This window comes from Symphalangus syndactylus, chromosome 6 (assembly GCF_028878055.3).
Source record: "Symphalangus syndactylus isolate Jambi chromosome 6, NHGRI_mSymSyn1-v2.1_pri, whole genome shotgun sequence".
NCBI lineage: Eukaryota > Metazoa > Chordata > Mammalia > Primates > Hylobatidae > Symphalangus > Symphalangus syndactylus.
Genome location: NC_072428.2, coordinates 79,883,133 through 79,901,561, shown reverse-complemented (window position 1 = coordinate 79,901,561; position 18,429 = coordinate 79,883,133). Strand labels below are relative to the sequence as shown.

Below are 18,429 nucleotides of genomic sequence, written 5' to 3'. Positions count from 1 at the left end.
AGAGAGAGAGAGAGACAGACTGTATTTGTTTGGGAGACAGGAAGGTAAAGAATAAGAGTCTCTGCTGGGTAGTCCAGAGAATTCTTCTGGATGTTATCCAAGACCACCAAGTCAGTACCTCTATGAGTCTGCAAGAACTACAGTGTTACTGAGCTTGGGGTATCCCCTAATGAAGACATGGCTGCAGTGACCAAAAACTTAGATCACAACACTGAAGTCCCTTGGAATACTCAGAAAGCTGTCCCAAAAAGGATGGGTACAAGCAAACCCAGACTGCAAAGACTGTAAGAAATACCTAACTCTTGGCAGGGCATGGTGGGTCATGCCTGCAATCCCAGCACTTTGGGAGGCCAAGGCGGGGGGAACATGAGGTCAAGAGATCGAAACCATCCTGGCCAACATGGTGAAACCCCGTCTCTACTAAAAATACAAAAATTATCTGGGAGAGGTGGCACGCGCCTGTAGTCCCAGCTATCTGGGTGGCTGAGGCAGGAGAATCACCTGAACCTAGGAGGCAGAAGTTGCAGTGAGCTGAGATCATGCCACTGCACTCCAGCCTGGCAACAGAACAAGACTCCGTCTGAAAAAAAGAAAAAAAATACCTAACTCTTTAATGCCCTGGTACCAATGAACATCCACAAGCATCAAGACCATACAGGAAAACATGACTTCATCAAACTAAGTAAGGGACCAGGGGCCAATCCCTGAGACACAGATATGTGACATTTCAGACAGAGAATTCAAAGGTAGCTGTTTTGAGGAAACAAAGAAACTCAAGATAACACAGAGAAGGAATTCAGAATCCTATCAGATAAATAAAATGAAGACAGTGAAATAGTTACAAAGAATCGAGCAGAAATTCTGAAGCTGAAAAATGCAATCGACATACTGAAGAATGGATCACTCTCTTAATAGTAGAACTGATCAAGCACAAGAATGAATTAGTGAACTCGAAGACAGGTTATTTGAAAATGCAGAGGAGACAAAAAATAAGATAATTATAAAGAATGAAGCACGCCTACAAGATCTAGAAAATAGCTTTAAAAGGGTAAATCTACGAGTTATTGGCCTTAAAGAGAAAGCAGAGAGACAGGAATAGAGTTTGTTCAAAGGGATAATAACAGAGAACTTCCCAAACCTAGCGAAAAATATCAATATTCAAGTACAAGAGGAATAGAGAACACCAAGCAGATTTAACCCAAAGAAGACTACCTCAAGGCATTTCATAATCAAATTCCAAAAGGTGAAGGATAAAGAAAGACTCCTAAAAGCAGCAAGAAAAAATAAACAAATAATATACAATGGAGCTCCAATACATCTGGCAGCAGACTTTTCAGTGGAAATCTCACAGGCCAGGAGAGTGGCATGACACATTACAAGTGTGGAAGGAAAAAAACTTTTACCCTAGAATAGTTTATCTGGCAAAAATATCCTTTAAAAGTAAAGGAGAAACAAAGACTTTCCTAGACAAAAGCTGAGGGATTTAATCAAAACCAGACCTGTCCTACAAGGGATAATCAAGGGAGTTCTTCAGCTGGAAAGAAAACAACATTAGTAAACAATAAAAAATGATCTGAAGGTACAAAAATCACTGGTAATAGTAAGTACACAGAAATACACAGAATATTATAAAACTTTCTTTTGTGTAAACTACTCATACTTAGAACAGAAAGACAAAAAGATGAACAGATCAAAAATAATAGTACAACTTTTCAAGACATAGACAGTACAATAAGACATAAATAGAAACAACAAAAAGTTGAACAGCAGGGACACAAAGTTGAAGTACAGGGCTTTTATTAGTTTTCTCTTTGCTTGTTTATGCAATCATTGTTAAGTTGTCATCAGTTTTAAATAATGGGTTATAAGATATCTGCAAGCTTCAGGGTAACCTCAAATTTAAAAACATACAACAGATACACAAAAAATAAAAAGCAAGAAATCAAAACATACCACCAGAGAAAATCACCTTCATTAAAATAACAACAACAACAACAACAACAACAAAAAACACAAGAAAGAAAAGTAGGAAGAGAAGACCACAAAATAACCAGAAAACAAATAACAAAATGACAAGAGTAAATCATTACTTATCAATAATAACATTCAATGTAAATGGACTAAACTCTCCAAGCAAAAGACATAGTGTGGCTGAATGGATAAAAAAAAACAAGATCCAATGATCTGTTACCTACAAGAAATACACTTCACCTATAAAGAAACACAGACTGAAAACAAAAACATGGAAAAAGATGCAAATGGAAACCAAAAAACAGCAAGAGTAGCTACACTTATATCAGAAAAAATAGACTTTGGCCAGGTGTGGTGGCTTACGCCTGTAATCCTAGCATTTTGAGAGGTCTAGGTAGGTGGATCACCTGAGGTCAGGAGTTCGAGGCCAGCCTGGCCAACATGGTGAAACCCCGTCTCTACTAAAAATACAAAAATTAGCCAGGTATGGGGGCGCATGCCTGTAATCCAAGCTACTTGGGAGGCTGAAGCAGGAGAATCGCTTGAACCCAGGAGGCGGAGGCTGCAGTGAGCCAAGATCCCACCACCGTACTCTAAACTCCAGCCTAGGTGACAGAGTGACACTGTCTTAAAACAAAACAAAACAAAACAAAACAAAACAGATTTCAAGACAAAAACTATGGAAAGAGAAAAAGCAGATCATTATATAATGATAAGGGGTTAATTCAGCAAGAGGATATAACAATTATAGGCCGGGCGCGGTGGCTCACGCTTGTAATCCCAGCACTTTGGGAGGCCGAGGCGGGTGGATCACGAGGTCAGGAGATCGAGACTACAGTGAAACTCCGTCTCTACTAAAAATACAAAAAAAAAAAAAAAATTAGCTGGGCGTGGTGGCGGGTGCCTGTAGTCCCAGCTACTCGGAGAGGCTGAGGCAGGAGAATGGCGTGAACCTGGGAGGCGGAGCTTGCAGTGAGCCGAGACTGCGCCACTGCACTCCAGCCTGGGCAACAGAGCAAGACTCCGTCTCAAAAAAAAAAAATTATAAACATATATGCACCCAACACTGGAGCATCCAGATATATAAGGCAAGTATTATTACAGCAAAAGAGATAGCTAGACCCCAATAAAATAATGGCTGGAGACCTCAACATCCCACTTTCAGCATTGGACAGATCTTCCAGACAGAAAATCAACAAAGAAACATTGGACTTAATCTTCACCATAGACCAAATGGACCTAATAGATACTTACAGAACATTTCATCTAATGGCTACAGAATACATATTCTTCTCCTCAGCACATGGATCATTGTCAGAGACAGACCACATGTTAGGTCACAAAACAAGGCTTAAAACATTAAAAAAAAGACTCAAATAGCCCAGGGGTGGTGGCTCACACCTGTAATCCCAGCACTTTGGGAGGCTGAGGTGGGTGGATCACTTGTTCCTGGGCAGTCAGGAGTTTGAGACCAGCCTGGCCAATATGGTGAAATTCCATCTATACTAAAAATACAAAAATTAGCTAAGCATGGTGGCACATGCCTGCAGTCCAGCTATTCGGGAGGCTGAGGCAGAAGAACTGCTTGAGCCCAGGAGGTGGAGGCTGCAGTGGGCCAAGATCGTGCCACTGCACTCCAGCCTGGATGACAGAGCTAGACTCTGTCTCAAAACAAAAACAAAACTGAAATAATAACACTTATCTTCTCTGACCACAGTGGAATAAAACTAGAAATCAGTAACAAGATAAATTTTGGAAACTATACAAACACATGGAAGTTAAACAGTATGCTTCTGAATGACCAGTGGGTCAGTGAAAAGACTAATAAAGAAACTGAAAATTTCTTGAAACAAATAATGGAGACACAACATACCTAAACTTATGAAATACAGCAAAAGCCGTACTAAGAGGGAAGTTTATAGCTATTTAAGTATCTACATAAAAAAAGAAGAAAAACTTCAAATGAACAACCTAAAAATGCATCTTAAAAAACTAAGAAAGCAAGAGCAAATCAAACCTATGGTTGGTGGAAGAAAAGAAATAATAAAGATCAGAGGAGAAATAAATGAAAGGGAAATGAATAAAATAATGCAAAAGATCAAGAAACCAAAAATTGGTTTTACGAAAAAGATTTTAAAAATTGACAAATCTTTAGCCAGACTAATTACAAAAAAAAGATCCAAACAAATAAAATCAGAAATGAAAAAGGAGACATTACAACAGATACTGCAGAAATTTAAAGGATCATTAGAGACTACCATTAGCAACTATAGGCCAAAATTGGAAAACCAGAAGAAATGAATAAATTCCTAGACACACACAATCTATTAAGGTTGAACCATGAAGAAATCCAAAACCTAAGTAGACCAATAACAAGTAATGAGATCAAAGCTGAAATAAAGTCTCCCAGCAAACAAAAGCTCAGGACACTATCGCTTCACTGCTGAATTTTACCGAACACTTAAAGGCAAACTAATACCAATCCCACTCAAACTATTCTGAAAAACAGAAGAGGAAGAAATACTTCCAAACTCATTTCACAAGGCCAGTATTGCCCTAATCCCAAAACCAAAGATGCAATAAAATAAAATTTACAAGTCAGTATCTCTGATGAATACCAATGCAAAAATCCTCAATAAAATACTAGCAAATCGAATTCAACAACACATTAAAAAGATCATTCATTATGACCAAGTAGAATTTATCCCAGGGATGCAAGGATGGTTCAATGTATGCAAAACAAACAATGTGATACATCCTATCAACAGAATGAAGGACAAAAACGACATGATCATTTCAATTGATGCTGGAAAAGCATTTGATAAAATTCAACATTCCTTCATGATAAAAACCTTAAAAAACTGGGTACAGAAGGAACATAACACAATAAAAGCCATATATGACAGACCCACAGCTAGTATCATACCAAATGGGGAAAAACCTGAAAGCCTTTCCTCTAAGATCTGAAACACAAGGATGCCCACTTTCACCACTGTTACTCAAAATATTAATGGTACTGGAAGTCCTAGCTAGAGCAATCACATAAGACAAGGAAATAAAGAGCATCCAAGTTGGAAAGGAAGAAGTCAAATTATTCTTGTTTGCAGATGATACGAGCTTATATCTGGAAAAAACCTAAAGACTCCACAAGAAAACTACTATACACGATAAATTCAGTACAGTTTCAGGATACAAAATCAACATACAAAAACCACTAGCATTTCTATATGCCAAAAGCAAATCACCTGAAAAAGAAATCAAGAAAGTAATCCCATTTACAACAGCTACAAAGAAAATTAAATACCTAGGAATTAAGCAAAGAAGTCAAAGATTTCTACAATGAAAACTGTAAAAGATTGATGGAAGAAATTAAAGAGGACACACAAAAAATGGAAAGATATTCCATGTTCCTGGATTGGAAGAATCTCAATATTATTAAAATGTCCATACTACCCAAAGCAATCTGCAGATTCAATGCAATCCCTATCAAAATACCAATGACATTCTTCATAGAAATAGAAAAAAAATCTTAAAAATTTATACAGAACCACAAAAGACCCAGAATAGCCAAAGCTATCCTGCACAAAAAAGAACAAAACTGGAGGAATATACCTAACTTCAAATTATACTACAGAGCAACAGTAATCAAAACAGCATGGTACTAGCCTAAAAATAGACACACACAGATCAATGGAACAGAATAGAGAACCCAGGAACAATTTCATACATTTACTGTGTACTCAGTTTTGAGAAAGGTGCCAAGAACATACATGGGGGAATGAGAGTCTCTTCAGTAAATGGTGCGGGGAAAACTGGATATCCACATATGGAAGAATAAAACTAGACCCCTATCCCTCACCATATAAAAAATCAAACCAAAATGGATTAAAGATTTAAATCTAAGACCTCAAATTTGAAACTACTAAAAGAAAACATTGGGGAAACCCTCCAGGTCACTGGTCTGGGCAAAGGATTTCTTGAGCAATACCCCACAAGCACAGGAAACCAAAGCAAAAATGGACAAATGGAATCACATCAAATTAAAAAGCTTTTGCACAGCAAATGAAACAATCAATAAAGTGAAGAGACGACCAATAGGATGGGAGAAAATGTTTGTAATTACCCATCTGACAAGGGATTCATAACCAGAATATATAAGGAGCTCAAACAACTCTGTAGGAAAAAATCTAATTACCTGATTAAAAAATGGGCAAAAAATCTGAACAGACATTTCTCAGAAGAAATACAAATGGCAAACGGGCATATGAAAAGGTGCTCAATCAACACCAATGATCACTAGAGAAATGCTAATCAAAACTACTTTGACACATCCTCCCAGTCCAGTTAAAATGGCTTTTATCTAAGACAGGTAATAATGAATGTTTTGCAAAGATGTGGTGAGAAGGGAACACCATTGGTGGGAATGTAAATCAGTACAACCACTATGAAGAGCAGTTTGGAGGTTCCTCAAAAAACTAAAAATATTGCTACCATATGATTTGGCAATCCTGCTGCTAGGTATATACCCAAAAGAAAGGAAATCAGTATTGACTGCAGCACTGTTCACAATAGCCAAGATTTGGAAGCAACCTAAGTGTCCATCAACAAACAAATGGATAAAAAAAATGTGGCACATTATCACAATGGAGTACAATTCAGCCATAAAAAAGGAACAAGATCATGTCATTTGCAATAACATGGATGGAACTGGAGGTTATTATGTTAAGTGAAATAAGCCAGGCACAGAAAGACAAACTTCACATGTTCTCACTTATTTGTGGGAACTCAAAATTAAGACAACTGAACTCACGGAGACAGAGAGTAGAACAATGGTTATTGGAGGCTGGGAAGCGTAGTTGGGGGTCGTTGGGGGAGTGGGGATGGTTAATGGGCACAAATAAGCAGTTAGATAGAATAAAATCTAGTATTTGATAGCAAAACAGGGTGACTATAGTGAATAATTTCATTGTACATTTTGCAATAACTAAAACTATAATTGAATTGTTTGTAATAAAGTATAAATGCTTGAAGTAATGGATACCCCATTTACCATGATGTGAATATTACACGTTGTATACCAGTATCAAACTATCCCATATACCCCACAGATACACCTACTATGTAGCCATAAAAATTAAAAATTAAAAAAATAATTTTTTAAAATGTCAAAAATTATAGTTCACTGAAAATTATATCCTTTATAGTTATTTTAATCCACAACTTAAAGAGGAGATGTTAAAGTCAAATTTTTTATAAACCCTCAAAAGAATATCCCTTTCCTTCATCTCTCATTCTACTCAACTAAAATCAATTATCTTAGTAGATGTACAGCTAAAATAAAAATAAATCTGGCTAAAAACTGTAACTTTTTTTTTTTTTTTGAGACGGAGTCTTGCTCTGTCGCCCAGGCTGGAGTGCAGTGGCTCGATCTCGGCTCACTGCAAGCTCTACCTCCCGGGTTCACGCCATTCTCCTGCCTTGCTGGGACTACACGCGCCCACCACTACACCCGGCCAATTTTTTGTATTTTTAGTAGAGACAGGGTTTCATGGTATTAGCCAGGATGGTCTCAATCTCCTGACCTCATGATCCACCAGCCTTGGCCTCCCAAAGTGCTGGGATTACAGGTGTGAGCCACCACACCCAGCCAAAATGTAACTTCTTAAAAGATGCCTTGGCCGGGCGCGGTGGCTCACGCTTGTAATCCCAGCACTTTGGGAGGCCGAGACGGGCGGATCACGAGGTCAGGAGATCGAGACCACGGTGAAACTCTGTCTCTACTAAAAATATAAAAAAAAAAATCAGCTGGGCGTGGTGGCGGGCGCCTGTAGTCCCAGCTACTCGGAGAGGCTGAGGCAGGAGAATGGCATGAACCCGGGAGGCGGAGCTTGCAGTGAGCCGAGATTGTGCCACTGCACTCCAGCCTGGGCGGCAGAGCGAGACTCCGCCTCAAAAAAAAAAAAAAAAAAAAAAAAAAAGATGCCTTACAACTAATAAAATAGTACTACAACTATGCTTTGTAGGATCAGTACACAAATTATACATAAAATATCCTGTGCTATATATACATATATAAATTCAGAAGTGAGAAGATTAACATTGGCTGTCTTTGGGTTTTAGGATTAAGTGATTTAAATATTTTTCCTTGTAATTATCTTTATTTTCCAAATATTTAAAAATAAACATAAAATGGCTTATTTAGAATGTCCACAGATAGAATTTTTAAAATAATTAATGGTATTCAATTAGATATGGATTGTTACAAATAGGCTTAAACATAAAATTTATGGATGCTGCCAACTGTATAAAACTCATACCTTGATAAACTTCTTACTGGTATTTAATAAAACAATTTAAAAGCAAAATTACTCATTTAACAACTGCATAGAACAATATAGTAAGAGTGCCTCATAACGATTCCATTAACAGCAGTAACTAACGTTATTTACCATTTTTCACCATTACAAATAACAAAATAATAAATATCTTTTGTCCACATATCCTTGTGCACACAATTCCACTTTCCATTTATTTCTCACCTGCTTCATCAGAGTTATCACCACAGACATTCTCTTGGCCAACTGGCTGAAGACAACTAAACGGATCACGGGCCAGTGGGCTCCCAAAGAAACTTTGTTCTCGGCTTACTGAGACTCTCAGGGGGTCTCTGTCTTGATAAATACCTGGTTTACCTGGGGGAAAAAAATATTTCCACTTCAGTTTCTGGAACTATTAATAGCTAGAACTAAAGTGCCAATTTAGATTATGGGTAGAAATCTAAACTCTTAAAGACTTATTGTATATAGCAAGAAAATAATTCCTTATCTTTCACAGTCAAGCTTTTCTGTTATTTGTATTTAATTTTACTAAGCTTTTAATGATGCTGCTACCTCACCACATCAGATTATGTCTCAGTATTGACTAATCACAAAGAAAATTCATGGAGAATTTACCAGCCATTATAACATGCATTCATAATTTATATATAAAGTTCAAAAATAACCACAACTAATTTGTGGTATAAGAATCAATATATGGTTTAGAAGAGAGGGGATGATAATTGGGAAGGTAAAAGAGAAGTGTTTACTGGGTTCTCTAATGTTCCACTTCTTGACCTGGTGGTGTTTACATGGGTGTGATTATTACAGTGATAAACCACTGAAACAAACATGATTTGTGCACCTCTTTGAAGGTTATATTTTGATAAAGCATCCCCCCAAAAATTGGGAATTAAGGGCGCTAGGCACCACTACAAAAGGAATACATGCAGCAGGAAACTAAAAGCAGAACGTTTAAGACTGTGTACTTGGAAGAGTTATATCCCTCTCCTGAGATCCCTGTCCATCAACATCATCCCCAGAGGAAACTAAAGGTTTATTCTCTGGAGAAACCGAATCTGATACACTCTGGAGTCCTGGGGATCAGGCACAGAAAGGAGGCAAGAGTGGAAGGGGGTGACAGAATGCCATAAGGAAATCAGAGGGTGTTAAAATAAAGTCTGCATCCTCAATCCAGATCTCCTAGGTCTGGCTCGATAATATCAACAGCCAGGCTTGTATCAAGCTTAGAAGGTATTTCTTTGAAGAAACTAAACTTCTCTCAAGGAATGGAACTACAGATACTACAGTGAACGTCCTCACTACAAAGCCATACTTTTTCCAATAAAGTCCAACAGCACATATGGCCCCTCACCTCGAGAGAAGCTCCAACTGGCCTTTTAGCATCCCGTTCAAATATGAAGATATTAGAGGAAAGGTTCTAAAGTATAGGACAGAGACAATGAAAAAATGAAAGAACTCAAAAATATAAAAACCCAAACCAGAAAATCCACTATAAATATTTAAAGTAGACAATATTCTGCATCCATGAAACAAAGCAGGATGCTATAAAAAAGGAAAATAATCAGAGAAAAAGAGTAACCTTTTAGAAACTACAATTTGATCATCAAAAGTTCAAAAGAAAAGTCAGAACACAAAATTAAGAAAATTAGCCCAGAAAACAAAACCCAAAGAAAAAGAAAGAGAAGAAAAAATGGAAAGATCAATATAGATCAGTATTTCTCAACCTTATTTTTATCATCCCTTAAGGAGTCTTTTTAGACTTTTCCTTTTCAAATTGCCTCTACCCCCATTCAGTTTTAATAACCACAAATATACTGTATATCTGTTTATGCATATTTGTCCTTTGTACATACAAATAGTAAAAGTTTTTTTTCACCTCCCCAAGAACCAATTTTTATCCCTTTGGGGGAAAAAACACCCTTGTTAAGAATGCATTGCATGGCCCATACAACTTCCAACTAAAAGGTGTTCCACAAAAAGAGAAAATAGTGCAAACTACATTATATTGAGAGGTATTTAACTGAAGTAGTAGAGTCGAAAGACAGACACTCTAAAAACTTTAAGCAAATTAAATAAGAATTTACTACACGAAAAAAAGTTTAGAAAAATAAAATATAATAACATACTAATGGACTTAGCAGCGAAAAAGGTCTATGTATCACCATAATGATAATTTAGCTTAATTTTTGCTTAAACCCACTGCAACTATGGAAGTAAATACAAGAAGAAATACTTAAAATACTTGAAAAGCAACTGCCTCTGGTAAGTGGTATTAAAGGGTGTGTAGGGGGCAGGAAGAACTGCTGTTTTGTGTTATACCTTTGAGCGCTATTTCCCTTTTTAAATTACTTGCATGTAATATGATGATAGAAGTATTACACTAAGAAGTATGGTAAAGGCTATGATGAGACCAAGACTTCATGTGAAGGAAATCTGAATAAGTTTACCAAACAAATGATACTTACTAAGTCTTGAAGGGAGGAAGAGAAAGATCATGAGGGCCTGGTAGTTCACCTACCAGGGGTTTTGGTAGGGATTTTAGTTCACCTACCTAGGGCTCCTGACTTATTTAGAGTTACTCCTAGACTTAAAAGAAACCACTGCAGTCTCAACCCCCTGGGCTCAAGTGAGCCTCCCACCTCAGCCTCCCAAGTAGCTGAACACTACAGGCAAGCGCCACCAGATGGGGTTTCCCTGTGTCACACCAGGCTGGTCTCCATCCTCCCATCTCAGCCTCCCAAAGTGCTGGGATTACAGGTGAGTCACTGCACCTGGCATACCTCCCTTAATTCTTTCAAATGCTCAGAAACACAGGTACATTATTTTATAGCTGAAGATCAAAACAGTTAATATTAACATTACAGCTTTTTTTTCAACTACTATACTAAGAAGGATACAACTTCTAAGTACCTATTGACAAAGCTAATTTTCCCCTTTAAAAATAATTTATTTTGATAAATTTGAGAAAATTATTTAGTGAATCTGAATTCTAAAAACAATTATGAAATTCACATAAGACTATTAAGAATTACAGAGATGGGGCCAGGCGCAGTGGCTCACGACTATAATCCCAGCACTTTGGGAGGCTGAGGCGGCAGATCACAAGGTCAGGAGATCAAGACCATCCTGGCGAACATGATGAAACCCCGTCTCTACTAAAAATACAAAAAAATTAGCCAGGCATGGAGGCGGGCACCTCTAGTCCCAGCTACTGGGGAGGCTGAGGCAGGAGAATGGAGTGAACCTGGGAGGCGGAGCTAGCAGTGAGCTGAGATTGCGCCACTGCACTCCAGCCTGTGCAACAGAGCAAGACTCCGTCTCAAAACAAAACAAAACCAAACACCGCATGTTCTCACTCATAGGTGGGAATTGAACAATGAGAACTCATGGACACAGGAAGGGGAACATCACACTCCGGGGACTGTTGTGGGGTGGGGGGAGGGGGGAGGGACAGTATTAGGAGATATACCTAATGCTAAATGACGAGTTAATGGGTGCAGGAAATCAACATGGCACATGGATACATATGTAACAAACCTGCACATTGTGCACATGTACCCTAAAACCTAAAGTATAATAAAAAAAAAAAAAAAAAGAAAAAGAAAACTGGCAAATTATTTAAAAATCTTGTTTTATCAAAGCATCTATTTACCTGGGATAGAAGTTCTGCCACTTGCTGGTGACTCTACTTCTGGTATAGCACTAAGTTCATGCTGATTTAAGTCCAAACCACATCTGGCTTTTGCTACAGGTGGCTTTGAGGATCTTCTCCCCAGATCTTTTTCCAGATGCTCACCTATTAAGTCAATGACAAAGTTGGATACAATACAAAATCTATTAACATACTTCTAACTTTTCTTCAACTAGCAAGCTACAGGGGAGGAAAACAAGGAATAATCAGTGAAATAATTACAATCAAACACAATTATCTTACCACTTTGCTTGGCACTAGTATCTTCTGAAGCCAAATGATTATCATCAGAGTTGTTCCTATCTGCATGCCTAATATTTTCTTGATCATTTCCTGCTAGGTCTTGTGTATTAGGAAACCACTCTCTGAGCTGCCCCATCTTCTGGGTTTTTAAATCATTTTCAACTGTGGGCTTACTTATCTGAAAAAGTCGAGATGAGGGTGGAGAAACACAAGTTGGGGGATCGTGTGAAGAATTATTCATTAGACTTATATCTCCCTTCTTAAATTAGAACGTCAACCAAATAAATAGTTCCATCAATCACACAGTTTTATCTATATATAAAAAATAAGATATGCTTCTAATGCCAAAAGGATAATGTTTCCATTGAAAATACAACCACTCGGTCGGGCACGGTGGCTCACGCCTGTAATCCCAGCACTTTGGGAAGCCAAGGTGGGCAGGACACCTGAAGTCAGGAGTTCAAGACCAGCCTGGCCAACATGCTGAAACCCCGTCTCTACTAAAAATAGAAAAATTGGCTGGGCGTGGTAGAGCATGCCTGTAATCCCGGCCACTTAGGAGGCTGAGGCAGGAGAATCACTTGAACCTGGGAGGCAGAGGTTGCAGTGAGCCAAGATTGTGCCATTGCACTCCAGCCTGCAGCGTGGGCAATAGAGCAAGATTTCGTCTCAAAGAAAAAAAAAAAAAACAGCCATTCACAGCCTTGGACTTAAAAACTTAGCCTACAGCCAGGTGCAGTGGCTCACGCCTGTAATCCCAGCACTTTGGGAGGCCAAGGCAGGCAGATCATGATTTCAGGATATTGAGACCAGCCTAGGCAACATGGCAAAACCCTGTCTCTACAAAAAATACAAAAATTAGCTGGGCATGGTGGTGCATGCCTGTAATCCCAGCTACCCGGAAGGCTGAAGCAGGAGAATCGCTTGAACCAGGGAATCAGAGGTTGCAGTGAGCTGAGATGATGCCACTACACTCCAGCCTGGTGACAGAGCAAGACTCCGTCTCAAAAACAAACAAACAAACAAACAAAAAACAAACAAAAAAAACTTAGCCTCCATTGCATCTTTCCATAAGAGATTATATTTGAGTATTTCCCTCTGCTTTTCTTTTGCCATTACTTTTCCTTTAAATGACCAGTAAATCTCTAGACGTTAACTCTTCCTGAACCCAACTCAAGCTTCTTCTTGACATCAAAGGATTTGTAGAATTCTATTTAGACTAAATAATAAATTTAGGAAGTAGCCTTCCATTTATTTTTTTTTTTGAGATAGGGTCTCCCTCATCGCCCTGGCTGGAGTATAGTGGCATAATACAGCTCACTGCAGTCTCAACCTCCTGGGCTCAAGTCATCCTCCCACCTAAGCCTCCAGAGTTGCTAGGACTAGAGGTACATGCTACCATGCCTGGCTAATTTTTGTACTTTTTGTAGAGACAGGGTTTCACCATGTTGCCCAGGCTGGTCTTGAACTCCTGGGCTCAGGAGATCCACCTGCCACGGCCTCTCAAAGTGTTGGGATTATAGGCCTGAGTCACCATGCCCAGCGGAACCGGCCTTTTAAAATAAAATGGATACATTCAAATTTAGAACAAACTCTTGTCTCCCAGATAGGGCAACTATGAATGAGTCACTGGGCCAGAGTCTTATGAACAATTCAGATAAAAGCAGCAGGTCCAGCTCTACATCAGCGTAAAATCGTGCCAGTTTTACAACAAACCATAATAGTGTCACTTGAGAAAAAAGATGGTACTGATTTTGATTTGTATATAAATGTCAACAAAGAGCACAATGCCTGTTGCTACATAAGAGAAATTCTGCTAACCAGTTATTTTTACAATTTTAATCTTATGGTAAGCTTAAAATCCATTAAAACAAAACTCCAAAATAAGAATCTACATTGTTTTGTGGTGTGTTTGCAGGTGAAATTAATTGAGCTTTGGGCCAGGTGCAGTGGCTCACACCTGTAATCCCAGCACTTTGGGAGGCTGAGGTTGGTTTGAGACCAACCTCGCCAACATGGCAAAACCCTGTCTCTATTAAAAAAAAGCACAAAATTTAGCCAGGCATGGTGGTACACGTCTGTAATCCCAGCTACTTGGGAGACTGAGACACAAGAACCACTTAAACCCAGGAGGTAGGGGTTGCAGTGAGCCAACATGGTGCCACTGCACTCCAGCCTGGACAACAGAGCGAGACCTTGTCTAAAAAAAAAAAAAAAAAAAAAAGAAGCGAAAACAAAAGAAAATTTAAAAAATAAAATTAATTGGGCTTCACGTAACTATTAACCTCATAAACACCATGTGGGTGGATCGATTTTTGTTTTAACTTCCACATCATTTAGGGTGAAAAATCAAAGCACAGTTAAGGTCAAACTACTTTTTCTCAATAACTGAAAACTTGCAATCTTAGTATTAAAAACTGATTTGCGTTTAAACTTCTATTGTTTCATTATTATTCAGGTTTAAAACATACCTGACTGTCTTTAAAGAAATCCTTCAAAGTCTCTTCATGTTTCTGTATCTGCTGCTGCAATGCTGTTTGTCTCTGTACAAGCAATTTTTCTTGGGCTTTCTGGCTATAATGCAGAACTTCTCTTTGTAGATCCAACTGCTTCTGAAGTCCCAAGTTATCTTGCTGAGTTAAGACAGGCTGTGAAAAACTCAAAAGTCCATCTTGAAACCCTGGGATCACAGGATCACCTGGGGGGGCTGCATGTTCATTCTGGGATGAATACAATTCACAGGTGCTTTTAGGTTTAGCTTCTGCAAAAGGTAGTAGAATAAACGAATGCTCTGTTTCCTTGGGTAGAAACAAAGAGGGGATAGTATGCTCAGCAGATTCACTTTTGTTCAACTTTCTTTCTTTGTTTAAAGACAGTTCTTCCTGGGGTTTCTCATAAGAATACATCACTTCCCTTTGTGCATCCAATTGTGCTGTCATACTATCTTGCTGAGGCAGAATAGGCTGTGATAAACTCAAAAGTCTATCCTGTAATCTTGGAATCTCACGATGACTTGAGGGAACAGTATCATTACTTTTGGTTGGGAAAGACTTCTGGGTTCTTTCAGAGGCAGCAACAGGCACCTGGGATACGAATGAAGAGGAGCTAACTTGTTCAGATGATACCCTTTTCTCCAATTCACTTAATCTTTGCAAAAGCAATTCTTCTTGGACTTCCTGTATAGATCGAATGGCTTTCTTCTGTGTATCTAACTGCTGTTGAAGTGCCTGCAAATCACCATAGTGAGACTGGATAAAATGCTCAGAAGATATCTTTTCCTCAAATTTACATGGTTTTGACAAAACCAATTCTTTCTGGGTTTTCTCAATAGAAGGAAGGAAATCTGTCTGTGTATGCAAGTGTTCTTCAAGTGCAATCAAATTATCTTGTTGAGGTAAAACAAGATGTGATAAACCCAATAGCCCATCAGGCAATGTTGATATCTCTGAGTGACCTGAGGATACCATATTATCACTGTTAATTGAACATGGTTCTTGGTTTCTTTCAGATTCAGTAAGAGTTAATGAGGCGAATGAATGCTGTGGTACTAGGGGTAAGAAAGAGGTGTCAACCTGCTCGGGAGATATTCTTCCCTCCCATTCACTCTGACGTAAAAGTAATTCTTCCCGAGCTTCTTGTCTAGCTAGAATGATGGCTTCTCTCTGTGTAGCTAACTGTTCTTGAAGTGCCTTCAAATTATCTTGTTGAGGCTGGATAAGTTGCGATATCCTCAAAAGTCTATCCTGCAATTGTGGGATCTGAAGGTGGCTTGAAAAAATTTTACTTTCACTCTCTGTAAAAAGAGGTTCCAGGATTGTGCCAGACTCAGCTGAAGCTAACGAAGTAAATGAAAGCTGTACCAACTGGGGTATGAATGAAGATGAGCCAGTTTGTTCTGAAGATGTATTTTCTTGGGTTTTCTGGCTGAAATGAAAGGCTTCTTTCTCAGGGTCTAGCCGTGCTTGGTGTTCCTCCAAATTACCTTGTAGAGGTAGTATATGTTGTGAAAGTCTCAAAAGTCTTTCCTGACATCTTGGGATCTTAGGATGGCTTAAGGGAATGGTACCGTCACTCTTGATTGATATACATTCCTGGAATCTCTCAGATTCATCTACCTGGGAAAGAGATGAGGAGGTGCCAGTCTGTTCAGAAGAAATTCTTTTCTCCAATTCACTTTCTGTGTGTACAAATTCCTGAGTTCCTTCTTTAGCACTAAGTATTACCCTTTGTATTTGTGACTGTTCTTGGAGTCTTGTCAAGTTTTCTTGCTGTGGCAGGCTATGCTGTGGAAAACTAAGAGACTTATCCTGAAATGTTGGGATTATCGAATGACTGGAGGGAACTACATTCTCCTTCTCAGATAAATAAAGCTCCTGAATTCTAGGCTCAGCTTTAGCAGAAGCTTGTGAAGCAACTGAACGCTGAACAACCACTGGTGAGGATGAAGAGCTCACGACCCCAGACTTACTGTCCCCCAAATCTCTATGTCTATGTAATTCTACCTGAGCTTCATGCCTAGCCTGAAGAGTATCCCTCTGTTTAGTCAACTGTTCTTGGTGCAACTTCAAACTATCATGTAGAGGTAGGAACTGCTGTAGGAAACTCAAAGACCCATCCTGAGATTTGGGGATGTCAGATTGGCATGAAACAAGTCCTTTCTCGCTCTTAGATAAATGTTGCTCCTGTATTTTTCCAGATTTTGTATCAGCAGATGGTAGTGAAGTAAATGTATGCTGAGCTACCTGAAATGGAAAAGAGGGCTCAGCCTGTTCAGAACATACTCTTCTATCCAATTCACTCTGTTTATGTACATACAATACTTCCTGGGCTTCTCGCCTAGCCTGAAGGCTATCCTTCTGAATATTCAACTGCTCTTGGAGAAATTTAAAATTATTTTGCTGTGATAGGATAGGCTGTGAAAGGCTCAAAAACCTATCCTGAAGTTGTGAGATCACATGATGGTCTGAGGAAACTGCAGTATTATTCTTGGTTGGTGAAGATTCCTGGATTCTCCCCAAATCTGCTTTGGCAGAAGGCAATAAAGCAGATGAATCTGGAGTTACCAAGGGAAGGAATACCGAGAGGCCAGTTTGCTGTTCCAATTCTTTCTGTTTGCACAGAAGCAACTGTTCCTGAGCTTCCTGTCTTGCCTGAAGAACTTTCTTCTGTAGGTCTAACTGTTCTTGGAGGGCCTTCATATTACCTTGCTGGGCTGTGATATTCTCTGACAGCAGCAAAGGCCTATCATGCATTTGGCTGATTATAGAATGGCTTGTGGAAACTGTACTTTTGCTCATGGCTGAAAAGGGTTCTTGAATTTTTCCTGATTCAACTTTAACAGGCAGAGAACTAAAAGAACGCTGAGGTACCAGTGGTACAAATGAAGAAGGTTCAGTTAGATGGGAAGATATATTTTCACTATTCTCTGAGAACAATTGTTGGGATTCTAAACTTTGAAAAGTTGTTGCCCTGAATGTTTCAGATATTTTTCTAGCATCCTGTGATATTAGCCGCCTGTCACGTGACAAAGCCCTTGAAAGTGTCTCAGAATCTTTGGGGACCAATTTATAGTCTCTCTGTTGTGTTTCAGTCTGAGAGAATTGCCTTAGATGTTCTTGTGATTCTAAAGCTTGATTGGTTAAAATATCTGAAGCGCCTAATGTTTCTGTTGTTTCCACCTGTCTTTGTGGAAAGTGATTTTGTCTCGCTACCTGAAAATGATCTTGTTCTAATTTGGAGGTCTGTATAGGTTGTATGCATTGGTATTTGTTAGGACTCAACTTGAGTCTCTGACCTCGATCCCAATGCTCTGATATAGCAGTTGGTCTCTCAGATTTCCATGATGGCACTGATATAACAGAATCAGTTATCAATGATACAGCTGACATCGATGGGCACCTTCCTTTTAACATAGTTTGATATTCAAGTAATCGTTTCTTGGCTGTTTCAACAGACTGCCTGTGTAACCTACCAAAAACAAAAGCAAACAATTATTCTTTTTTAATGAAAAATAAAAAGCCCCATGTCTATACATCAAATTTAACAAACAGCAATCTAGGGTTGGCAATACTCATGGTGAAGAGAAATTACGCCCACATTGTCCTTTAAGAATGGCAATTCTAAATGCCATAGTTCTAAGGAAATCCAAATTAGATCCTCATATAAACGAAATAATAAATCCTA

At 38.8% G+C, this 18,429-nt stretch overlaps 1 protein-coding gene across 7 annotated transcripts in view; it reads right to left on the bottom strand.

The window, feature by feature from the left end:
• Window positions 1-18,429, bottom strand: part of CEP295 (centrosomal protein 295) — a 69,574-nt gene that overhangs the window by 15,834 nt on the left and 35,311 nt on the right. For all 7 annotated transcript variants that reach the window (XM_055283263.2, XM_055283267.2, XM_055283264.2 and 4 more), the window contains 4 exons: window positions 14,718-18,213; window positions 12,247-12,424; window positions 11,965-12,108; window positions 8,511-8,663 (listed from right to left, as the gene is read on the bottom strand). In XM_055283263.2, the coding sequence (XP_055139238.2) occupies window positions 8,511-8,663; window positions 11,965-12,108; window positions 12,247-12,424; window positions 14,718-18,213 (3,971 nt within the window). The remainder of the gene's footprint in view (window positions 1-8,510; window positions 8,664-11,964; window positions 12,109-12,246; window positions 12,425-14,717; window positions 18,214-18,429) is intronic.